This window comes from Tamandua tetradactyla, chromosome 2, assembly GCF_023851605.1.
Source record: "Tamandua tetradactyla isolate mTamTet1 chromosome 2, mTamTet1.pri, whole genome shotgun sequence".
NCBI classification, from domain to species: domain Eukaryota; kingdom Metazoa; phylum Chordata; class Mammalia; order Pilosa; family Myrmecophagidae; genus Tamandua; species Tamandua tetradactyla.
The window spans coordinates 192,743,498-192,769,141 of NC_135328.1; the positions used below are offsets into that span (position 1 = coordinate 192,743,498).

The 25,644-nt window shown below is 47.3% G+C and overlaps 2 protein-coding genes and 1 pseudogene across 3 annotated transcripts in view; 2 read left to right on the forward strand and 1 right to left on the reverse strand.

Moving 5' to 3' along the window:
- TRIM62 (tripartite motif containing 62) overlaps positions 1–5,702 on the forward strand; it is an 80,495-nt gene extending 74,793 nt beyond the window's left edge. Inside the window, exon 10 of the mRNA XM_077150413.1 lies at positions 5,498–5,702. The gene's annotated coding sequence lies outside the window, so the exon portion shown is untranslated. The remainder of the gene's footprint in view (positions 1–5,497) is intronic.
- AZIN2 (antizyme inhibitor 2) overlaps positions 1–19,853 on the reverse strand; it is a 33,178-nt gene extending 13,325 nt beyond the window's left edge. Inside the window, exons 1-9 of one of the 2 annotated variants that reach the window (XM_077150415.1) lie at positions 19,703–19,853; positions 19,487–19,606; positions 18,657–18,837; positions 16,932–17,105; positions 11,036–11,208; positions 9,919–10,053; positions 8,918–9,083; positions 7,546–7,708; positions 6,160–6,272 (exon numbers count right to left, since the gene is read on the reverse strand). In XM_077150415.1, coding sequence (XP_077006530.1) covers positions 6,160–6,272; positions 7,546–7,708; positions 8,918–9,083; positions 9,919–10,053; positions 11,036–11,208; positions 16,932–17,105; positions 18,657–18,761 — 1,029 coding nt within the window. In that variant the 5' untranslated portion in view covers positions 18,762–18,837; positions 19,487–19,606; positions 19,703–19,853. The remainder of the gene's footprint in view (positions 1–6,159; positions 6,273–7,545; positions 7,709–8,917; positions 9,084–9,918; positions 10,054–11,035; positions 11,209–16,931; positions 17,106–18,656; positions 18,838–19,486; positions 19,607–19,702) is intronic. The other variant, XM_077150417.1, reaches the window with a different exon arrangement.
- Positions 19,854–22,451: 2,598 nt separating this feature from the next.
- On the forward strand, positions 22,452–23,942 carry LOC143663899 (calcium load-activated calcium channel pseudogene; annotated as a pseudogene).
- The last annotated feature ends 1,702 nt before the right edge of the window (positions 23,943–25,644 follow it).

The following is a 25,644-nucleotide window of genomic DNA, read 5'->3' on the forward strand; positions in this document are numbered from 1 at the left end:
TTAGTTAAGACTCATGATAGTGTGTTGAAACTTCTATGCAAGAACAACAAAAATATCCCAAAACTAGAATAAGAAACCAACAGATTAGTATTTTCAAATAAAGTTAATTTTTTAAATAAAAGAAGCCAGCAGATTGAGAATAAGATGTGAACCCTACCTCCAAGGGTCTCATATCTATAGTTAATAAGCTCTACCCCTTATTAACTATGTGGCTTGGAGCAAATTACTTTGCCTCTCTAAGCCTCAGTCTTCTCATCTGTAAAATGGGCCTGATAATAGTATTTACTTTAGAGGATTATTGTAAAGATAATGCAAAATGCTCACTACGGCACCTGCCACAATAACGTGCTCAATGACTTTAACCATGAGTATGTATGTGAGTATTGCATCTATATAACACTGTGTATGGTGAAAGACTGGTGGCATTAGTGGAGAATGAACAGAGCTGCAGTAGGGTATACGATTGCAAATTTTTTTTTCCATTTTTGAAAGTTCCTTTAAATTTTAAGTTGCTTAGATGATTTTTTTAAAATCAATTTGATTCCAACATATACCAAGCAACTACTCTGTGCCAAGCCCTATATTGAGAAGAAAGATGTGAGCACAGTTTCTGCCTTCAAAGAGTGCACAGTATGGTGGGTGATTCATTCACCATGCATTCCACAAATATTTATAAGCACCTACTATGTGCCAGGCACAATACCAGTGGCTGGGAATACAGAAGTTGGGCACCCTCCTTGAAACTGCATGCTAGTGGGGGAGAACAGACTATAAGCAAGTAAACAACAGACAAGATAATTACAAATTATGGCATGCTATGAAGAAGATAAACAGGGTGGCAAACTTATCTGGAGGTAGAAGGTGAGCCCACGTTAGAGAGGGCAGTCAGGAAAGGTCTCCCTGAAGAGGTGACATTTAAGCTGAAATTCAATGTTCTGGGTGGAGCAAATGGCAAGCAAAGCCTGTAGTCAGAAAAAGCAGGCATTGCAGGAACAGAAAGGAGGCCAGTGGGGTTAGAGTATGTTGAGTGAAGGGAGAGTGGCCAGTGATGCGGCTGGAGAGATTGGCAGGAGACTTGCTGGTCATGGAAAGGAATCTAGATTTTATTTTGGGAGCAGTGGGAAGTCAGTGAAGGTTTTCACCATGAATGGGACATTGATCTTTGGGTTTTGAAAACGCCACTTTGTTGGGTGGGGAATGGATGGTAGGAAAGCAGGAATGGAGGCCATGTGCTGGTCTGAAGCTGTATGTACCCCAGCAAAACACACATTCTTAGATGTAATCCATTCCTGTAGGTGTAAACCCACTTTAAATAGCACTTTTGATGAGGTTACTTCAATTGAGGTGTGTCCCATCTCAATTAGGATGGGTCTTAATTCTGTTACTGGAGTCCTTTAAAGAGAATGAAATTCAGACAGGGCGGGGGTGGGGGGTGGCGGCAGGAAAGCCACAGAGGAAGCAGCTAGAAGCCGAAATCACTGGAACTGGAAAAGAAGGGAGAGAATGAGAGATGCTGCCATGTGCCTTGCCATGTGACAAACTAAGGCCCAAGGATCACCAGCAGCCAGTCCCAGAATGCCAGTCTCGAGGGAGAAATCATCACCTTGATGATGACTTGATTTGGACTTTCTTTTAGCCTCAAAACCATAAGCAGATAAATTACCATTGTTTAAACCTCATCCATTTCCTGGTATTTGCTTGAGCAGCCTAGGAAACTAAAACAGGCCAGAAGACCGGTTAGTGGTTACTGCAGTAGCCCAATCAGGATGTGACAGTGGTATAAAGTAGGGTGCTGGCAGAAGCACAATTAGATGATGGAAATGTATTTTGGAATAAGACTTGATGAGAATTGCATGTGGACTGGATTCGGGAAGAAAGAGAAAGCAAGAATGAAGAACAAAGCTGAAGTTTTTTAGCTTACACAGATGGATAGCTGGCAGTGCTATTTATTGAGAGGGGAAGACTGGGTGGGGTGGGGTGTGCAGTTTCTGGTTCTAAATCAAGAATTCAGTGTTAAATTTGAGATGCCTATGATAGACCCCAGTAAAAAATTCAAGTGGACAGTTGGATACATGACTTTGGAGCTCAGGATAGAGATATAAATTTGAAAATGATTAGAGAGAGAGATGGAGGATATTTAAAGCCTCAGTCTGGAAGAGTTCACCTAGGAAGTAAGTATGAACAGAGAAGAGAGTTAAGACCTGAGGCCTGAACTAGTCAACATTTAGAGAATGAGCAGTGGAAGGAAGAAGTGCTGGCTAGACACGAGGTGGGAATGGTCAGAGGAGTGAGCAAAGCCAGGGATGTTGTCAGAGAGGCCAAGAGAGTCAAGGGTGAAAATGGGGGGTATGAGGATGGACCTGCTGTGGCAGACACTGCTACTGAGCATAGAAGAGCCACCAGTATGCCTTCCAACATGGAAGTGGCTGGTGGCTTTCTAGGGAATCTTTGTGGACTTGTGGGACAGACACCAGATTGGAGAGGTTCAAAGAGGGAATGGGAGCCAAGAAAGTAGGGGCAGTGAGTACAAACTATGGTGGAGAGGTTCAGACATAAAGAGTAGTCCCTGGAAAAAGAGGAGACATGTATGGCCAATAAATAGACAAAGAGATGTCCAACTGCATTAGTGACCAGGAAAATGCTAATCCAGACACAATGAGATACCAGGTTACAGCCAGTTGAGAAAACTTTAGAAGTTGGACAATACCAAGTGTTGGGAAGGACGTGGGTTCACAGAGTCTCTGATATGCTGCTGGTGGGACTGCAAATTCATACAACCACTGTGGAAACCATTTGGCACTATCTCATGACACTGAATATGCACATCCCTGGCCCCAACCATTCCTTCCCGCTCATGTGTAACAGTGACATAGAGAAGAGTATTTATAGCAGCAGAATTCATAGTAACAAAAACCTTGAAACAATCCAAATGCCTTGGGTGAATAATTGGTATATTCACCAACAGAATGTTCTACAGTAATCAAATGAATGAACTCTAGAAAAGAAGTATTGATGAATCTTAAAATATATGAATGTAGAGAAAAACAGGTTACATATAATAATATTTCTATAAGTAAAAAATAAATTATATAGAAACATATATATATATTAGGAACAGATTTGGATGCAATAAAACCATATAAAAAAAGAAAGCAAGAGAATGATAAACATTTGACTGAAGATAGCTGCTGCTTTGCCATGGGGTGGGGGAAGACAGAGGGATGAGGTAGTAAATGATAGGGTTGCTTATGACACTATAAAATAATAAGACCTCCCATGAAATATTTTTATTAAAAAAATCAAAACCTACTCAAATTGCTCAATCTACTAGTTTCGAAGAAATATGGGTACAGAGAACTACGTTCAAAAACATCAAAGGAAGTCCAGGAAATTCATCCATCAGAAAAATCCAGAATGGGGAAAATGCCACAGGACAAACAACCCACTTTCTTCAAGACATAAATTGAAGGAAAAAAAGGTGGGTGGGGAAACAGATCGGTCAAGAGAGAGACGTATGAACCAGATGCAATAAGTGAGACTTGTTTGGCTCCTGATCTCAGCAAATCAACTATGAAAATCATTCATGAGACTGTTGGGGATATTTGATGATTGGCAGTACTAAGAATTGTCAATTTTTTAAAAATTTGATAACAATTGTGGTGGCTTGAAGCTGTTATATACCCCCAGAAAAGGCCATGTTCTTTTAATCCATTGCTATCGATGCAGACCTGTTGTGGGTGGGATGTTTTGATAAGGTTATTTCAGTTAAGGCCTGCCCCAGCATGGACCTTAATCCCCTGACTGGAGCCCCTCTGGACAGAAAAGGCCCAGATTGTTCAGAGAAGCCCCAGAGAAGCTGCAAGACAGGAACACACCCACGGAAGCTGAGAGAGGAGGCCACTAGCACTAGAAGCTGAAAGCAATGAAACCAAAGAGCAAGGGAGCAACAGACACTGGCCACGTGCCTTCTCATGTGACAGACAAGTCCCGGATGTCAGCAGCCTTTCTTCAGAGTCAGTATCATCTTGTGGATACCTTGACGTGGACACTTTCAAGGGCTTAGAACTGTAAATTTGTAAGCTTATAAATCCCCATTGTAAAAGCCAACCCATTTCTGATATTTTGAATTTTGGCATCCTTAGCAAACCAAAACAACGATATTGTGGTTATTTTTTTTTTAAGTCCTTATCTTTTAAAGACATATACTAAAATGTTTCTTTAAAAAATTCTAATAGCTCATGTACTATACTTTCTCCTGACACAGTTGTAATTTCTGTAATTTGTTGAAATCTCTGTCTCACACACACACACACATACACACACACTCACACCTATATACAAACAAGTGTTTTTATCCATCAGGACAGTCTCTGTCATGGCAGAGACAATTCTTACTCACCTCCTATTCCCTGTAGGCCTTAGGATAGTACTTTGCATACTGAAAGTATTCAGTACATATCTGCTGGATTTTTGAAAAATAGAAAAGAAACATAAGCCAAAGAGGACTAAGCATGGTCCATAGATGAGAAGTATGTCTTGAACCACGGATGATGTTTAATACAATTTTCTACACCTGATGTCTAAGAACAGCGACCCTGGGAGAGAAGAGAGGTGCAAAGCTGCCATGACCACTGGCAAGGGGGCCCTTCACTGGGGAAGAAGTGCAGACACCCTCTAGCAGGCTGGGTCCCTCTGACATGCACTCCCAGCACAACTGTAACCAACTCACAGTAAAATTGGTTGCAAGTAAATTGGTGGGGTTGTTTTCTATCCAACATCTGTCTCTATCACCAGACTGTATGCAGACACATGGCCAAGCTAGGAAAGGGGTTAACAGCCCAAAGGAAGACGCTTCTGCGTCGTCCAGAGGAGAAACAGAACAGATCACAAGAGGGTTGATAATATCCTGGTCAGGACTACCAACTAGAGATTAGCCACAATAGGATCCCTGGGGGGATGGTGAGAGTAGTGAGCTGGGCCCACAGTCCTGCCTATCACAGAAACCAGTGCAGGGGATGGGGAATGGATCAGGGCTCAACAGAAAGATGGGACAGGAAGGGGAGAGTAACTGGGAAGCAGCTGCTGGCTGCTTTGCAGCCTCAGGTTTGCCTGGCCTAAGCCTGGCTGGTCCCTCCTGGGGCAGGAGGATGTGGGAGAGCACAGAATGCAGACAGTGCGACTATACCAGAGTAGAAAACCACATCCCTCGGCACATCAGGGAGGCTTATGCAGGCATGTGGATATAACAACATTTTAACAATGCAACTACGGGATGAGGACTTCATCGAGGCGATCTACGAGAACACGGGAGTCTGGCATGGGGACGTGGGGGGAGGAGTGCTCCTTCTGCCTGCAGATGGATGAGGGGCAGGAAAAACTGCAATGAGAAGCTGACATCTGTAGGGGTCTTGAAGGCCCAGACACGTTGGGAAGAGAAGAAGGGTCATGATGTTCTAGGAGCTGGCGAGGCCCTTTAACGAAAGTTTTTTTCTTCCAGGAAGAGGAGCAGCACAAGCTATATGGAGATATGGAGCTACATTGGTGTGTCTGATTTTCTTTCCCCTTTTAAAGAGGCCCACTGGAGCTGCTGGAAGCCCCAAGGACTAGGAAGAATGTTCTAAGGGCTCAGAAGAATGTTTTCTCTATCACTGTTCTCCTCGCTAATACGGAAAAACCCATTAAAGATAAGCTGTTTCTTTTTACTTCTAGGAATTCACCCCAGAGTGATAATCAGAGATGTGTGTCAAGATATACTTACTGTGCTCAAAAACAGGAAACCAAACGTCCCACCATTAGAGTTAGAGAAATTACAGTACCAGCACTGGTTAAAATACTATGTAGTCATCAAAAAGCATGTTGCAAAAGATTAATGGCGTGTGAATAGCCACATCCCGTATTAAGTGAAAAAATCATATGACAGAAGAACGTGATCCCAGCTTCATGGAAAAAAGTATAAGGCATTTGAAAAAGTGGGTGAAAGGAAATATACCAAAAAGTTCCCAGTCTGTGTGGTGGGATCATGGGATAAACTACTTCATCCTTGTTGTCTATTTTATACCATAAATGTGCTTTACTTTTTAAAGAATAGATAACATAACCAATATATTTTTCCAAAAAAAAAAACCTCAATTGAAAAGAGGTCCCGTGGGGCAGGCTCACCTTCAGCAGGGTGGGGGTAGGGCAGGCGCTGTCAAACAGGACCGAGTTGAAGACCCCATACACGCCCTCATCAAGGTGGTACACGATGGTCTTGGGGACAGAACCGTTCTCCTCTGCGGGGAGGGGACGGGTCAGGGGCAGCACAGCCGGCGATGCCAGGGGGGAGGCAGCAAGGAGCTGGCACGAGGGTGGCCTCGGCAAGGACGATGGGTCTCTGAAGCAAAAGGGAAGCCCCTTCCACAACTACAGGGCGGGTCCTTCGGTTGATGACATGAGGCTCATCAGAACATCAGGAACACACATCATCCCAGCTGAGCAGCCCTGCCCAGGACCTGCTCCCCTGCCTGAATCTGAGCCCCTCAACGCCCCGCCAATGCATGGCAGCAGCCCACCCAGATCCAAGGCTCCAACACATTAGGCCCCTCGCTCAGCGGCACAGCATGGGGCAGTAGATGAGCTGGAATGAGAGGCCGTGACTCCTGGCTGGACTAGACAGGACAGTCTCCCAGGCTTTTAAAGGAGGCCAGAATTAGGCTGAACCCACACACACTCGCTGCACAGTCTACTCGGAACCCGCCACCCTCCACATAAAGTTTCTCTGGGGAAGTGCACACAGACCCGTCTTTGCTCTCTGCCTGCAGCTCCCCAAGCTGAGGGTCCCTGACGGCTCCTGCTCATCAGGAGGACTGCTCTGACCATCTGACACAGGCAGTGTGGCCCGGAGGCATTGGTCAGCCCGGCCTGAATTTGAATCCTAGCACTGCCCCTTACTAGCTATGTGACCCTGGACTAGTGAGCCTACCTCTCCAAGCCTATGTTCTGTCACCTGTAAAGTGGACTTAAAAATAAGTTGTCATGGGCAGGTCACTTGGCTCAGCAGGCAGAGTTCTCGCCTGCCATGCCGGAGACCAAGGTTCGATTCCCAGTGCCTGCCCATGCAAAAAAGAAAAAAGGAAGTTGTCATTATTTTCATTATGTTAAGATAATCAGTGGGGTGAATAAGAGCCTGTACCTTGGTGAGGAGACAAAAATGGGGTCAAAAATCCCAACTTTACCTCTTACTAGTAATTAGAATTACAGTTCACTTGTATTCTCTTTGGCTCAGTTTCCCCACCTATAAAATGGTATTAATAAAGTGCCTAGTCTCCCTAAAGTTGTTCTGATCTCAATTAATCTTCACAAAATATAAATATGCCCAGGGCAAAAAAAGATGCTAAGTAAATGTCTTTGGGGTGAAAGGACTTGATTGTAAAGTTCCCTAAAGCAAGGCCCCCTTCTCCAGATACCCCCACTCCTTGCCACTGGGCCTAAAACCAGACCTGCTCAGCCAGCCACTGTCCCCAGCCGCAGGGAAGAACAGGGGTCCCCTGACCAACTGGCACCTACCCTCCCTGGCTGGCTGGTCCAAAAGAACCTCCTTCTTGGCGATGATGCTGACTGCCAAGGTGAAAGCCGAGGTCACGTAGTAGCGCCCCAGCTCGGCGAGGATGTCCACATCACAGCTCTCCGGGAAATACAGGTCCAAGGCTGAGTTGATCACAGAAGCAATCTGGGTGGGAGAGGGTTGGGGGGACGATTTATTCTGAAGACTTGCTACAGCTCCAAGTCTACTGCTTGAAGGCTGCTTCGATTTCAGAAAGAAGGACTTGGCGGCAGCTGCGGCCCCAGCCGGTAAGTGAGGGCAGCTGGCCAGGGAGATGGGGAGAGGTGGATCTGGGTCAAGATCCTCATGCTTATATAAATTGCTCCCCTCATTGCCCCCCACGATGGGAAGGCGCACTCTTATTATAGCACTGGACGCTCAGATTCTGCAAGCCCTGATATGGATCTTTCTTTTGTAAATAACCAATTTGTTAAATATCACATTTTGATCATAGAAAATTCAGAAGATAAAGAGAAGGAAAAGGAAGATAAAAATCACTCCCAATTCCATCATCTGGATGAATTTAATTAATGTTAACTTTTTGGAGTAGCCCCTTTAATTCTTTTCTATACAAACACTATTCTTTTATTATAAGCATGATGGGACTATGTATATGTTTGTATCACCTGTTCTATTCAATAGACTACCATCGACCTCCCTTGTGTAATATTGTCATCATAAAAAATAAAATATAATTTAACCAATTTCCAATTGTCAGATGGACCAGGAAAGGCCAGAGGACTTCTGTTACAAAGTGCTGCAATGCTCATCTTTGAGGCTACTTCTCTGTCCATCCCCAACCATTTCCATGGGTCGATTCCTGGACATGGTTTGTTACAGGACATGCGGTCCTGTTTAAGAAGAAGCGCCCACTAGTGGTTGGAGCAGGAATTGAAGGGACCCAGTTTTCTTGATTTCATCTCACAGGTGGGAAGGACATGGATGGAGTGGACGCCAAAGTTGGCTTTTCCTTCCCCTGCCCTCTTGCCTGATTTCTCATCAGCCCACTTGTCAGTGAATAAGGGGTACTTAGTTCACAAAAAGCCTTAGGAATTATGCAGCTATGTCTCACAGAGCATGTTAAGGGCCTGGTAGGAGTCAGGCAGAGCTGGGTGTGTAGCCTGGCTCCGCCTTAGTCTCAGGAGCAGACATAACCTCTATGACCTCAGTTTGCTCAACTGTAATATGGGGATAAGTGAGCTAATCCAGGTAAAGCACCATGCAAAGTTTGTGATCTGCTCCCGAGAGGCTCCCTATGATCACTCTACCCCTCACTGTCCCTGCCCCCACCCCCTCCCACCGAGTCCAGTGTAGATGCTTCTGGCCCCAAGTTACCTCTTTGAATCTCACTTTGGCCCCCTCCATGCCAGGGAACCCGCCGCCGAGGTTCAGGATGTGCATCCTGTGGCCCAGCTCGGCACCCATTTCAAACACAAGCCGGGCATCTGCGATGGACCGAGCGTAGGCCTGAGGGTCAGGACAGCCACTGCCAATGTGAAAACTAGGGAAGGAGGGAGAGCCTTGGCTTACATGCCCAGTCCCTGGGTGCCACAACCCTGGCCCCATCCAGGAGCAACCCTGGCACCGTAGCTGGTCCTGTGTTGTCTCTGGAGGTACATGGGACATTGTGCCCATTTTACAGATGTAGCTACTGAGGCCTGATAGGTTAAATAGGTTGCCAAGGGCCATGTGGCATGTGAAGATTAGACAGGAGGTCACTTCCAAAGTCTCTTGGCATTTGGTGCCCCTCCCATCTCTGCATGCTGCCCCTGGAGTTGAGTTTTCTAGGATGAGGACCAGGGCCCCAGAGTCAGCCAGACTTGGGTGTGTTTCTTAAATCACCAGCATGACCTTGACATGTTACTTAACCTACCTGTGTTTCAGTTTACCCATCTATAAAATGGGAATATAACTCTGTACCACACTAGAATGTAAGACAACATATATGAAGTACTTAGCTCAGTGCCTGGCACATACTAAGTACAGAATAAATGAAAGCTATATTGTTAGGGCATTATTTTTAGTTTTTCCATATCCCTGCAAAAAAAAGAGAACACGGAAATGTGCTGCACAACCTTTGGCCTGCAGGCTGATAAACTCCCATAATGTCAGATCCCTGTGCAGGACATACTAGCACTAGACCTTCCAGAAACTGCGGGGTTAGGACAAGGGAACACTCCCAACCTTCTTTCCACAGAAAGGAAACTCTCAAGTGTTGGATTCCAGGCCCAGTGACAGGCCCTGAATTGATTGACTAGCAGGAAAGAGGTAGTGGGTGTGGCAGGGTGGGCAGGGCCAGGGTGGGAGTGGGGGTGGGTTGGGGGGGATGGGCTCACCTCACACCCACCACCTCCACGTGGCTCTTCTTGGCATTTTCAAGCAGGTGTCTGCAGGATTTCAGTGATGCTCCAAACTTGAGGCTCAGGTGGCTCAGGGAGTGGGAGTCATCAGTGGCAAGGCACAGAACCATCCTGAGGGGACAGGCAGCATGCCTCTGCTGGGGCACCCCTCTCCCACCTCTCCTTACCCCAAGTCCCAGTCTTTTCCAAGTCCAGGGCCATGAACCTGCAGGAACTCAGAGCTCCCTGACCCCCTGCTTTCTCCACACAGCCAACTAACCTCAGAGACCTGTCCAATCCGCCCGCAAATGTCTCCGTGCCCCCTTTTCTCCAACCCCTGAACAGCTACACCAAGCTCCAATGCCTCTAAATCAGCCTCCACACCAGCCAGAATTTTCTAATTTTTCATTTATAATGAGAATGAATTTTGAAACAAAACCTTAAGAAGAACCACAATATCAAGTAAAATGGACAAAGCGGAAGCTGTCCTGGGTGCATAAGAGCGACACGCCCACCTGGCCTCCCTCCACCTGGAATCTCCAGGCATTGAGTCACAATGTGAAAACCACAAGACTGAGCATACGCCCAGCCCAAACCCGTCTGCATCCGGTCCCTGCCCCGTTGCTTCCACCCCTTGCAGGTAGCATGCTCCAGCCACACCAAAATCTGGTCATGCCCCAAATACCCCATGCTGTTTCCAACCTCCCTGCATTCACTCAGGCAGTTCACGCTAATACCTGCTCATGCCCCACCCTTCAAAATTCTACTCATTCCTCAAAGCCCCCTTCAAATGCCACCTCCTTTGCAAAGTTTCCCCCTCCCCCTCCTCTCGCAGTCTCAGCCTGGGACTCTGACCTCCATAATACATAGACTTTGCTCTGCCCAAGGCTGTACATAGTTATTTCTGTTTTTGTTCCAGTCGGGACCTGGCATCCTGGGTCCCGCCCAGGTGTACCCACTCCAGCCTCCAGCGATTGTGGCCAGGACCAGGACAGGGGACGCCAGCACTGCCCCCTTCTCCCTGAGCATGGTCTTCTGCCCTATCACTCCCCCAACCCCCCACCCCCCTCACACACCAGCCGACCCTCCTGCACATGTATGGTTTTCAGCTTACTTGGCACTGGGGTGGCTCTTTGCCACCTTTGCCAGCTCCATCTCGTTGTCAAAGCTCAGCAGCCGTACCCCATGCGTGGCAGCATACTTGATCTGTGCAATTTGCTTACAGGGGCTGGCGTAGATGATCTTACTGGCAGGGACGCCAATACACTGGACCAACTCCATCTCTGCCTGTGGAGGTCCCAAAGGTGCTGGTGAGGAGGCCCCAGGGCCTGCTGGGCCCACAGAGCCCAAGAAAACACAGATACAAACACAGGTGCAAGGTCGTAACTAAGCATGGGGAGGTTCATAAGAGGTGGGCCTCACCCTAAAACCACAGATACACAGAAATCAGGACTTACACTGGCTTACCATTCCTTGACAGGCACGGCTGCTGTGTACAGTCACACGGATTGTACACTGCACCATCCTGGGAAGTTCTCATTTATAGATTTGTATATTTAGTGCAATTCCCTGGCAGTATAGCATTTTGTTCTAACAAAATCAGTATATTTATGATAACAACTAAGTGTCTCAAGGGATGGGTTTTCTAAATCACACGAAAGCCCTGTATGGACTCATGGCAGCCCTGATGACCAGCCTCTGACACATTTGCCTGGCAGATTTAAATGTCTAAAGAATATTAGTGTATTCAAATGTCAAACAAGCCAATAGTCTCTTCAACACAGGTCACCCAACTTACAAAGGCCTACTGTGTGCATGACACTGTGCTGAGTGGCCCAGCTGCAGGGCCTCCTCTTCCTCACCTTTACAGAGCACGTTCTGCCTGACAGCTGCGTGACTGATACTGGTAGTAATGTTGACGCCACTGCTGCTGATAATGAAAACCACCACGTTCACTGAGCACCTACCACAAGCCAGGCACTGAATTAGATCAGGTGGGCCAGAGCCAGAGAGTAAATATTTCATGCTTTGTGGACCGCAGAGTCTCTGGCAGCTACTCAACTGCCCCTGTAGTGCAAAAGCAGCCCATAGGTAATAGGTAAATGAACGAAACTTAGCTGTGATCCAATAAAACTTTACAAAATCAGATGGTGGGCTGGATTTGACTCACCATTCAGCTTGCCCACAGCTGCTGTAGATTAAAGATTTTACTTAATGTTTACAATAACACATCAGATGGGTATGAGCTCCATTCTACCCAGGAGGAAACTGATGCTAGGAGAGACCACATGGCAAGAAGGTGGCAAAACCAACTTTCAAACTCAGGCCTGACTCTCCATGGATAAGAGAAGGAAGTGAAGAGGAAACCAGTTTTGAAATGTAGTAGGAGACTTAGAGCCATTTTTAGCCATCTGGGTTTGTAATAAGACCTTAAATTTTAATTTAGCAACTTTCCAGGACTAGGTATTCATGCATATTATCTCTGTAATGCCTATAAGTATCTGATGAAGTATTTATTGGCCACATTTTATGGAGGACAAAATTGAATTCAGAGAGGTCCACCTGCCAGTGGTGACACAGCCAATAAGTGGCAGAATGGGATGCAGAGATCTGAGTCCAGAGCTGGAATTGCTGCCATCACAGCCTGCTTCCAAGAGTCAAGTGTGTGCCCTAACAGAATATGACTGGTTGTGAAAATGCAATTTTGCCCCCTACTTAACCACATGAGATAAGAGGAAGAAGGGAGGGGAGCACTTTCAGGCCCTATGGTTTAGCTTTGCTAATAAATATTTCAATAATAACTATTCTCATTCATTGAAAATTTACTATGTGCCAGCCATCTTATTAAATATTTTATGTGCTTTCTTAATTACTCCTCCTGAAATCCTATGAAGTAAGCAGCAGAGGCTCAGAGAGGTTAAGTTACTTGTCCAAAATCACACAGCTTTTAAGAGGCAGAGTTGGAACTCTCACCCAGGACTATCAGACTTGAGTATCCCTGCTCTTACAATCTCAATGCTAAAGTGACAGATATTTATTGAGCATAGCTATTGAGCTGCCAGGCTCTACGTTAGGGGCCAGTGAAAGCAAGTGGTGAATAAAGCAGAGACTCTTACCACCAAGTCTCAGGCTAGTGGGGAAGACAGGCTGTCACAAGTGAACGATGAATAGCAATGGAATTACAGATGGGCTAAAGCACTGAAGAAAAAGTACAAGATGCTGGAAACCGTGCAAGGGGGAGACCCAGGTGAGAGGGGGTCAGAAATGTAAGCTGAGCCCTGCAGAAGCTCTCGGCCAGGCCAAGAGGAAAGAAAAGAATGTTTCTGGTTGGGAAAACAGCCTGTGCAGAGATTTTGAGGCAAGAAGGGGTTCGGGGGCAGGCCACAGTGGCTCAGCAGGCAAGAATGCTTGCTTGCCATGCCAGAGGACCCGGGTTCGAGTCCCAGTGCCTGCCCATGTTTGAAAAAAAAAAAGAAGAAGAAGGGGTTCGGCCTGATGAAGGAACACAGACTATCCTGTGGAAACGGGCTGAAGAAGGGCCCGAGAGGATTCTGTGGAGACCAGTCAGCAAACGCCCTGGGAGAGATGAGAGTCTGCACTACAGAGGTGGGAGGTGTGCTCGGGGATGACAGGTAGATGTGGGGTGGGGAAGACTCTATGAGCCACTGAGCAGGAGGCCGTTCATTGGAGCCTTTGAAAACGCTGAGCTGTAGATACCTGTGCATCTCCAGTCTGCAAATGGATACACAGGTCTGGGCTGGAGATGAAAACGTGGGAGGTGCGGGCACACTGATAAGACCTTTACAAGAGAAGGGATCTGAGACCGAATCAGAGGAACTCAACCACTTAGAGGGTGGTAGAAGATGGGCTCCGGGGACCCCGCGGAGAGGTGAGGAGAGAGCCCATTTCAAGAACAGTAAGGAGAACAGAGTGCAGCTCCTGGAAAGGCTCAGCCAGCCTCACGGCTCGGCTCATGTCTGGACCCAGGAGAAGTCCCAGATGTCAGAGAGGCCCAATGAAGGGGCAGGCACAGAGCAGTGCTTGCTTATCCGCTGCTCAAGTCTTTAAAACTGGGTGTGTGTGTTCTTGCTGAGTATTAAAAAAAAAAAAAGTCACTGTGTTGAATGACATGGACAGGTCAGACAACAAGAGGACCAGGGAGTGTCTCCTGGATGAGATATAAAAGCATCAGCATGGAGTGACGGCCACATCCTGCCGGCATGAAAGCTTCTGCAGATGAGTATGCATCACAAGCATTTTATATTTGCCTGTAAAATCATAAAACATTTTATATATTTTGTATGGGTTATAGGTGTATGTTTTTAAAATATTATATGCCCACCAAATTCATGATGGGTGATTATCCGTGGACACATAAAGTTTATGTCCTACTTTTTTTTTTTTTTTGGTGAATATGAATTCAAAGTTACTGTTTGAATAATTCAAAATTAATCTCTTAAATAAAGTGCTCTCTGGATCTAGGATCCTGGCAATCACGAGGGGCCTTGGCAAGAGGAGATTCCTTGGAGTAGTGAGAGTCGGGAAGCAATGGCTTAAGAAGTGAGGGCTGAGGGACAGAGACAGCAGGCAGGCGCAGACCAGTGAGTGTAGACAGTACCAGCGAGTGTAGACAGCTCTGTTGAGGAGTTTGGCCATGAAGGGGGTGGGGCGAAGGGGAGCAAGATACTGGGTTGCAGGAGGAGGTACTGTCTAGACAGAGTTTTTTAAGATGGAAAGATGCTGAGGGAGACTGCAAGAGAGGGCCAGGGGTGAGGACAGAGAGACGGGGCAAGGACCACGAGAAGGTGGGAGGGAGGATCCGACGTCCTTCCCGGGCGAGGAGGGACTGTGCCCCTGACCCTGGAGCCTGTCCAACGCGCCTCTACACACCCAGCCCAGCCCCAACCTGACCCTGTGCATCCCCTAAGGAATGGTGCAATTAGCATGGCTGGCCAGGAGAGGGCAGTCTCGGCCTTCCAACCAAAGCTGTGCGCCTCGGGAGCCATTTCTCCTTAAGGGGCTGCGTGACCCCACCCACCGGGAGGGCCCCCCTAGCTTCTACTCGCCCTTGCAATGAGTCAGGGGCACCCGCTGCTGGCCCAGTCCCAGCATAGCTGTCCCCTTCCTGTGGACCTGTAAAGACAATGGAGTCAGGAACCTCATTCCCATGCTCCAGTTGCATTTCCCAGTGCATGAACCCCCAGGCAGGTGACTCAACCTTGTGCCTCTCAGGGTTGTTGTCAGAAAATGGTAATAATAATGACCTCACTGGGTTGGTACAAGAATAAAATGAGATCATGTACAGAAAACACTTGGCAAAGGGCCTGGCACAACAGAAGCACTTGGCAAGCAGTGGCTGCTTTTAACGCCTCACCGTCTTCTAAGCCCTGACACCCCCAATTCTGCACCCTGGAGGCCAGGCCCTGAGACTAGAGGGCAGAGTGCCTCATCCCTGGGTTTCCAGAAACAGAGGACACTGGTCAGTGGGGATTGGTCCTGCTCTTCATCCTGGGATTAAGGGGGTTGGTAAAGATCTCCTTCCTCCCTCCCTCGCCCCCTCCCTCACCTTCCTCACCCTCCTCCTCCAGAGCAAAGGGCCAATACGCCACAGGCAGCAGCGAAGAAAAAAGTCCTGGGTCCGCCAGCAGCAGCAAGCTGTGTGCAGCTGGACCTCCAGTTTCCTCCACCATAAAACAGAAATATCTCCCCTGAGGCACTGCACAAGGCTTTACGTAAGACATGCACAAAATAAGGTATGCGGCTCAAGAGCTTATACAAAGGGGCTTTGCAGGTGACAAAGGGACAGACTCATCTGCTACTAAGAGCGTTAACCATTTGACCCCCAGTAAAAGTTAACCCACTTCTGACTGTCCCATCCTGGTGCAAATGTCCTTCCCATCTGGAAACCCTCCAGTCTCGTCAGCCTGCCCAGGCTAGCTCTCGTCTTTCCTCCTCCAGGAAGCCTTTCCAGAACTCTCCCCCACAACATCCACTGCGTTCATGACATCCCGGGACATTCTTCCCTTCACTATCCACATAGCTAGCTAGATCCTTTGCTCTCCTCCCTGCCAAACTATCGGAAATTGCTATCTTCCCTCCCAACATCTCCTACTTCTCTCTCCTGCTTTAATTCTCTCCATAGTACTTACTATCTACAATATTATAAATTTAATTCCTTAACTTATTTTCTAGAAAGCAAGAGCCATGAAGGAAGGGATTTTTTTTTTCTGTTTTGTTTACTTCTAAATTCCCACCTAGAATAGTACTTGGCCTCACAGTAGGTGCTTAATAATTGCTGAATGAATAAAGGAGATATGTCCAAAGCTGTCCTCTGAAGAAAAATATTATGACTTTAAAAGCTTTTACCATAAAGTAAGACTAGAACAAAAATCGATAATCTAAGCATCCAACTCGAGGACAACAGCAGCTGTCTGGCAACACCATCACCAGCCTGACCCAGCACAGTGACTACACACCATAGGAGCTCAGCCAGTAGTTGGGGGGTGAATATTGAACGATACTGGTACATAGGTAAGTAAATCCAAAAACAGCAGAGTGAAATAAAATAGCAGCAGAAATCAAGTTAGAAAGACAGTAGAATTGGGGAAGGAAAAAAAAAAGCCCTAAAGGATTAGATAAGAAAATGCACCAGTCACACATTATTAAGATTATAGAAGAAAAAAAGAAAATAAACGAGGTGGAGGTCTGTTTGCTTTTAATTAGAAGAATACCAAGATGTTTGCACGTCTCCATTAGAAGAGTGACCCATCGACCCAGGGACATACAAAGTTCCAATGTGGAACCTCAAGGCTGACAAAATTCCCTGCTCAGGGCTCCTGGTGGGCTGCCGGCTGCCCATCCACCCACCACCTCACACATCTTGAGGCCCCACCCGAGTGGGTGGCCCTTTCCAGGGGGCCAGGTACAGGTCACTCCTACTTCCCCAGCCCAGTCATGGGTGTTCGGTGGACAGTGAGGGTCAGTGCACGGCTGGGGGGCCGGGAGCTCACCTTGTTGGCACAGCTGAAGCCCAGCCCCAGCTCAGCCAGGGCCTTCAGCACACCTGGGCTGCTGTTGCACTTGACCGCGTAAAAGGGCTGGACTCGCGGCAGGCACTTGAGAAAGCAGAAATGCTTCCCCACTATGGCCCCCAGGTTGGCCACGAAGAAGGCAGTGACCTCGCCCTGCACAATGAGAGGGGTGGCTGTGAGGCCCCACCCAGATCCCCCCATCCATGCCATCTATCATGGTCTTCCCAAGCAGCAGCTCTACCCTTCTCGGAAACTTTCTGGGGCTCCCCAAGCCTTCAGGACAGAAGGCACTCTTCAGCCTGGCATTCAAGGACCTCATCCAGCTCCCATCCTTCCACTCCCTGACCATGTGGCTCAAACTCCAGCTGCAGGCTGGATCATTTTCCTACCTCCAAGCTTTGTTCCTTTGTTCCTACCAGGCATTCCACTTAGAACACACCTCCCCCTGCTTCTGCCTGGCAAAACTCTAAGCTACCTTCAAACTCCAGTTCTGCTGCCACCCTCCACACCAATAAGGCAACTTTTGCCCTTGGTGCCCTGTTTTGCATATGCATCCAAAATATGAGCACTGCATATACATCCATCTTCTCCAGGAAAGGCAGAAGTCACTCTTGAAGGCAGGAGTCATGGCTATGGTCTACAGCAGTCGCCTTTCAGTGGGACCCTGAAGTGGTCCCACCACCATTGTGACCCGTCCCTGTGGACAACTGGTCATCACAGATTTGCTAAGGGTGCAGCACATATGCCACTGTGAGTGAGACCACATGATTTAAACCCTCCCTGGAACTCAGTATCCCTTTAAGCAATGCTTGTTTTTACTGATGCCCGCTTAGTGCCAGACGCTATGCTAAGGAACAGAGATGTCCCGACAGGGCTCCAGTCCTGAAGGGGCTGTATCTGGAAGAGAATGAACCCATTAAACAATTATAAATTCATTCAGTAAATGCAAGATGGGAGTTTCTACTAAGTGTAGTGGAGTCCTGGAGAAGAATACTCAATCTACCTGGGGTAGTCAGGAAAAAGGCGACACTGCTGAGAAGACATACACAGAAATGAGTAAGGGAGAGAGGCAGGGAGGAAGGTATTCCTTGCAGATGGGATGGCCTGGGCTAAGGCATGGTAATAGAATGTGTGACAACATTGGGAAGTTAGGGTAAATGCACACTGTGGAAGAAGCCAGAAATGGGGCTCAGGAGGCAAGTACCATGTGCCCTGCAAAGGGGTGCTAACTTGCTTGATCCTGTAGGAGGTGAAGAACTGCTAAAGAATTCTGATTTTTGAGGAGGGCTATGATATATTTGGAGGGCGCAGGATGAGGCAGAGAGGAGGCTTGAGATCCTTAAGAGAGAAGACTGATCTAAAAGGGGGGTTTCAGGTAAGCACACTTGAGGGTTATTACAGGAGATAGGTTCACAGGGTGTGGTGATGCCTAGATGTGGGAGGTGAAGAAGGGGCGGTGGGGGGGCAGGGTGGAGGACTCCTGGGTTTGCAACCCGGGAGTGGCAGATGATGGCGTGCACCAAGGCACGGACAGGTTTAGGGGCAAGGACGAGCAACTGGGGATAGAACGAGCCTTCTCCCTTGCAAATAGGAAGGAATGACTACCAAATAAGTGAAAATATAAGATAGGGGTCCCTAGGGCCCCTCCAGGAGAGGCATCTGGGCCATCACAGGGAACCTGCGATCCCTTCCCCAGCCGCTCACCATGGCGGCCTGCGAGGCCCCCAGAGTGAGCTCCTCCAACAGGTCTCGGGTGCTGAAACCCTCCTCCACCATCACAAAGTCCGATTCACTCAGGTAGCCAGCCATGCCGAGGAGGAGCTCGCAGGTTAGATGGAGCCGCCCGCTGCTGCTGCCGCCGCCGCTTTAGAAAGTATGCAACACACTGCAGGAGAGGGGGGCGGGGAGGGAGAGAGCCAGTGGGGGATAGGCCTCCACTGCCTTCCTCAACCTTCCAGGCCAGGCCACACCCTGCCCCAGGGGAGTTTAGGATCACTGGGGAGGGTGGGATTGATCAAGAATCTTGGATTCTAGACTGGGACAAGGCATCTTATGTCTTGATGTCACCGCCTCTCCTAGTCTCGGTTACACTAAAATGGAGGGATGGGTTTGGAGATGCTTCCTAGTTCCGACCTGCCGAATTAGGGAATGAGGGAAAGAATGAGAGAGAAGGAGCAGTTAAACTGAGAAGCTTGGGTGGAAAAGGTTCCAGGGTGGCCAGCCCTGACCACGCCCACCTAGACAGACAGCCCTTAGCCACGCCGGGGTCTCAGCCCGAGAGCAGGAGTTTAGGTTCGGGTCCGTTCTCTGCTGCATGTCCTTAGGTATGCCCCATACCCACCCACCCCCATCAGAACCTCATTTTCCCTGTTTGTAAATGGGGGACGGGCTGGTCATGAAGATGCTTAGCGCGCAACGGGGCGCCACAAAGTGGGGAGGGGCGGCGGGGATTCCCGGTGAGAATGGAAGACTGAGGTTCCGTCCGGGTGGCCCCTCCCGAGTGCAGGGCCCGCCCAGCCCCCGGACGCCCTTACCAAGCCCCGTCCTCCTTCGCGGGAACAGAGCCAGGCGTGCTGCTAGGGGGGGTCGCCGGTGACCTCGAAACTTGTGCAACACCCCGAGGAGGAGTGGCAGTTGCGGAGCCGAGGCCCCTGCTGCGAGGAGGCAAGAGGGACCGGGTAGCAGGTCAGCACCAGAGCCGAAGGCGCCCACTCCCCGAGGCTCCCCCTCAAGCTAGCCCCCACACTCGCCTTAAAACGCATTTACACGGCTTCGGCCCATAGGTCTCCCCAGCGAGTGAATGGGACCCTCGGCGCCTCCGTTCGCTCGCTGCCCCCGGTTCGGGCCCCGCGGCCTCCGCCCCTCCCGCCCTGCAGCCACCGACCCCACGCCCCGCCTTCCCCCTGCAGTCCGCTTATATAAGCCCCGCCCAGACCCCGCCCCCCGCGGCCCAGGCCCCGCCTCCGCCAGCAGCCCACCGGTAGCCCTGGTAACCGGGTGCCGCCATCCCATTGGTCGATTCCGACAGAAAGCATTCAGCGCTGCGCTTGGTTTCCGCCAACTGACCCTTCAGTCATCTCAGCTGAGACCTTTCCGAGGTTTCCTACCATAGCGGAGGAACTCAAAAGGCAAGGCCACTTCCTCAGAACCCCGAGCCTCTACGCGAGTAGGGTCCTTAAATCCTGGATCTTGGTTCCTAGAGAATGGGCAGGAGGCTAGGAGGTTTCCTGTTTGCTCCGGGAAGCCCCTTCTGTGACTGCCCCAGCTTTCCTTTTCTCTGCTTTGTGAACTGCTAACTCATTTTTCAAACGCTAGGTCAAAAGTCACCTCCTTATATTTTATAATAAAATCCTTTTCTACAAAAACTGCCTCCTTCAGATAACGTTCTCTGATTCCTCCAACTCAACAAAAACCAGCCAAAATGTCTTTAGAGAACTTTCTTGTGACTTTAGAGCCTTCTTGGAACTTTGCCAGTTGAGGGCAATCCTTCCCTTCTTCATCGCCGTTCTGAACTTGGCAAACTCCTACTCACCTCTCAAAGCAAAATGTCGCCTTCTCCAAGAAGCTTTCTTTGATTTCCTTCCCTCAAAGCAATTCTTCTCTTCTGTACCTGACAAACTCCTGCTCATCCATCAAAATCTAGCATAATTGTCACCTTCCCTGTTGAGCCTTCTATGACTTTCCTAGTCCTGAGGAACCATGGAACTCATAGTACTCATACCTGCATGGACTCTTCATTTGATTCTTGTTACCCTTCGCATGAATTCCCATTGTAGCTTTACACTTCTTGCTTGGTTACACTTCCCTACCAGCTTGTGAGGCAGGGACTGAGTGCCTGTCACCTCAGAGTACCCAGTGCCTGGCCTAAGCAGGATGCTCAAAAACATTGAACAGCTGTGCCACTCACAAGATAATTAAGTTCATCTGGAACAGTACTTGTACAAGAATAGCCAAGACGTTCTTGAAAAAGAAGAAAGAGGACTTACAGTTATCAAAATATTTTATAAAACTGTAGTAGTTAAAACAGCATGATACAGGCAGGCCACGGTGGCTCAGCAGGCAAGAATGCTCGCCTGCCATGCCAGAGGACCTGGGTTCGATTCCCGGTGCCTGCCCATGTTAAAAAAAAAAAAAAAAAAAACAACATGATGCTAGTGTGGGAAAATACAGGAGTTTAAGAAAATAGAGTCTAGAGCAATCTCATGCATGTTGGAGAATTTGGTATGTAATGAAGGTGGCATTTCAAATCAGTGGGGGCAAGTGGTCTTTTAGTCTAACATATGTATGTGTTCATGTCACTTGACAGGATGTAGGCTTCCTGAAAGCCAGAGGCACTTCTTGTCCTGCCTAAGTATTTCCTTAGGGCACCCTGCATGATCTCATCATGCCCAGAATACACATGGTACGGTGCGTGAACATGGAGTCCAGGAGAGCTGTTTTCTGTTCCCTGCCCAACCTAGTCACATGGCTGCTGAATGACCTTGACTGGGTCACTCTTCTTTTTCCTGTACCACTTGTGCCTGACTTGAATTCCCCCTGTGTACAGAGAGGGTTCAGACTGAATTATTTCTCTGGGCCTTTTTGCCTGGAATCTTCTTGCTTTCTATGCATAGGAACAGGCTTTCAATAGGGGAATTTGCCTCATCAGAGGGACTGTTTGCAGGTCCATGCTTTGAGAGATTGGTAGTCATTTGCGCCATAGGATGAATTAGTGATTAAGGTCCTCAGAGAGCAAGCATATACTGATTGTGCAGGAGTCAGCCAGGACAGTCAAGGCAGAAACATCAAGGGGAGACACCAAGAAGGGAATATGTGAGTAAGAGGAAGGGAGAGGCATCCAAAAAAACTTTGGCTCTTTTTAAAAATCATTCCTTCAACTAGCTGCATTTGGATGTCATGGATTGGGTCTGTCTCACCACCTCTTTTCATCACCTACATGCATAGAATGAATCAGTAAAGAAAAGAAGGAATGGACCAGAACCTAGTCTGTCAATTTGTAATCTGTCCAGAGAAAACTGCATCCTAAGTGAATACAGATAGTCTGTGGTTTTATCTTTTTCCTTCCAGGTATATGATGTCATTGACTCTCCATGACAACCCTATGTCATAGGGGCTATAATTGTTACCATTTTACACAAGGGGAATTTGAGGCTCAGAGAAGTTCAGTAACTTGCCCAGGGTCCCACAGCAAGTAAGGATGGAGCCCAGATTCAAATCCAAAGCTGCTCTGGTCCTTAACCCTTATGCTTGACTGCCAACTAGCAGGTGAGAATTCTGGCCTCAGCTCAACAAAAGCCTCCTAGTCATCCTGCTGGCATCCCGCCCAAAGGCCGACAGCTCCTTTCCTGCCGGACTCTCATGCTGCTATCTCAGCAACCATGGAGGCTCTGCAGAGCTCTCTGGCCAGGATCGCCTCAGCCCATTTCAATCTCTCCTTCCTAAATCAATAAGCAGAGTCACAAACATTGCAATAATAAAAATCTCTAATATGTCCGTAGAACTGGAGTTTGCAAATACTTTCCTGTTCATCATTTCATTCAGGCTCCCCAATACTTCATGGGACTGGATATCATTTCAGTTTAAGTTTGGCTGAGGAAAGTAGAAAAGTCAAAAGAACAGAGCCTTAAGCAAATGCAGGTTTATTCTATTATGTATGTCGTATGATTGGAAGCCAGCAGTCTAGGTTAGGGGTGGCAGCTCCACAGAACCATCACAGTCTTTGGCTTTCAATTGTCATACTCAGCTCCTGGTTTCTATTATCAAGGTATTCTCTCATGGTCCAGAATGGCTGCTGGAGCTCCAACAACCACTAATATTTAGTCAGTGTACATGAGTGTGACCAGACAAATTGTTCCTGATCAGCATCCATTCTGATTGGTCAGTGCCCGTCTCCATAGTGATTAGTAAGTATTTTAAACACCAAATCTGCACATTTCGGGCATCAAGAAGGACGATGGGAGAAGGTTCTCTTTAAGCAGCCGTTCCAAAATTTCACCCATTTGTTCTTTTTATAACACCAGCCCAAACTGAGACGCATGATGACACCTAGCTGCAAGGGAGGTGGAAAGATGCAGCCTTCAGTCGGGTGCATCGCTACTCCTCGCCTTCCCTGCAATAAAGTCAGAATGCTAAAGGGAAAAGGGAGGCTATTCTTCGGTGGTCCCGGAATCTAGGAAAATCATTTTTGCTTTCCTTTCTGTGACTGTGAGGCACATCCCACCCAGGGGACTGGAAATGCAGGGACCGAGGTGCAAAATGAGCACCTAACTCACAGACACCGCCCTTCGTTTTCATCTCCGGGCACACGCTCTGCTCCCCGAGGTCATGACTTGGGTCCTGGTTTACAGGACAGACAAGTTCAAGGGACTAAAAGCTGCAGTGGAAAAACAGAGTAAAAAAAAAAAAAGACTGGACAAGAAGAAGGAAACAATGACAGAGTCTGGAGGTCAGCAACAGAAAAAGAAAACAGAAAGGCAAGAAGAGAAATTGAAGAATGACAACCCAGAGATCTGTCAATGGTTCAAACGAAATCCAGGCTTGCAATTGGCTTTTGTTTCATTGCCCTAATGGGGATGTTCAAGTCCATATTTGATGGTAGAGTAGTGGCAAAGCTGCCCTTCATCCCCCTTTCCTGCATCCAAGGACTGTCTCATCGAAACCTGCTGGGGGATGATACCACAGACTGCTCCTTCATCTTCCTGTATATTCTTTGTTCCGTGTCATTTAGACAGAATATTCAGAAGATTCTCAGCCTTGCCCCTTCGCGAGCTGCCACATCAGCAGACAAGTAGATTTCTTCGCTCTCCACCTCCTTCTGGGAAGTTCTCTTGAAATCAAGCAGAACTCTTTAATTCTTGTCATTCTCTTCAGACAGTCAAATCAGACTGGCAACTATTTTGTAGCAAGAGCCATAGACAGCATTAGCACTAGGGCCACTTTATAGTTTTGAGTTATTTCTAGGCTTTTGGATATGATTAGAATGAAACTGGCTCCCCCAAGACCATACCAAGTAGGATGATTAGATAAGTACAAGTGATGTTCATGTAATAAGAAACAAATGGCATCTTACTTGTTTTGCTTACACAAATTTTTTCTGTGGGACCGACTTTCAAAAGTGTACTATATGCAATCCTAAAGAACACCTAGGGCAATATATAAGATTCTACAAAGGTTCCATGCACTAGAGTAACTTTCCAGAGACCTACAGCCTCCAGATGAGCCCCTGAACCAGATAAGTCCTGAAACCTAGAGGGCCCAGCCTCTCCAGAATAGCAGCTAGTTCCATCTCCCTACCCCATATTATTTTTTTTATTATTAATTAAAAAAAATTAACTAACAAAACAATTAGAAATCATTCCATTCTACATATACAATCAGTAATTCTTAATATCATCACATAGTTGCATATTCATCATTTCTTAGTACATTTGCATCAATTTAGAAAAAGAAATAACAAGACAACAGAAAAAGAAATAAAACAATAATAGAGAGAGAAAAAAAAAACGAACTATACGTACCATACCCCTTATCCCTTGCCTTCACCTACCACTATTTCAAACTGAATTTATTTTAACATCTGTTCCCCCTGTTATTTATTTTTATTCCATATGTTCTACTCTTCTGTTGATATAGTAGCTAAAGGGAGCATCAGACATAAGGTTTTCACATTCACAGAGTCTCATTGTGAAAGCTATATCATTATTCAGTCATCATCAGGAAACATGACTACTGGAAGACAGCACTACATTTTCAGGCAATTCCCTCCAGCCTCTCCACTACATCTTGAACAACAAGGTGATATCTACTTAATGCGTAAGAATAATCTCCAGGATAACCTCTCGACTCTGTTTGGAATCTCTCAGCCATTGACACTTTGTCTCATTTTACTCTTCCCCCTTTTGGTCGAGAAGGTTCTCTCAGTCTCTTGATGTTAATTCTCAGCTCATTCTAGGGTTTTTCTCAGTCCTTTGATGCTGAGTCTCAGCTCATTCCAGGATCTTTGTCCCAAGTTGCCAGGAAGGTCCACACCCCTGGGAGTCATGTCCCACGCAGAGAAGGGGAGGGTGGTGAGACTGCTCATCGTGTTGGCTGGAGAGAGAGGCCACATCTGAGCAACAAAAGAGGCTCTCTTGGGGGTGACTCTTAGGCCTAAATTTTAAGTAGTCTTGACCTATCTTTTCTGGGTTTAAATTTCATGTGAACAAACCCCAAGACTGGGGGCTCAGCCTATAGCTTTGGTAGTCCACACTGCTTGTGAGCCTACCCCATATTATTGACAACCCCTTCCAACACGAAAAAGTTAGAATGGGCATAGCCCAAATACCCCTAAAGAGAGGAATAGAAAGACCAAAGGTGATGGTGGAGTTATACAGAGAAGGCAGGGTTTAATAAATGAGTATGATTACTGAATCATTATATTGATATTTCTTTTAGTCTTAAGTATATTAGAGCAGATGAAAGTAAAAACCTAAAATTGTGGAATTGTAATACATGCCAAACTCTGAAATCTGTTCTGTAAGTATTTGTTGTGCTGTGCGTTGAAACTTATTGCTTTTTTGTATGTGTTATTTTTCACAAAGGAAAAAAAAGTGATGATAAATATATATATATTCCTTCTAGCCTCCAGTGTTCTGGAGCAGCTAGAAGGAAATACCTGAGATGATGGTATGGTAGCCCATGACAATCTGTGGGA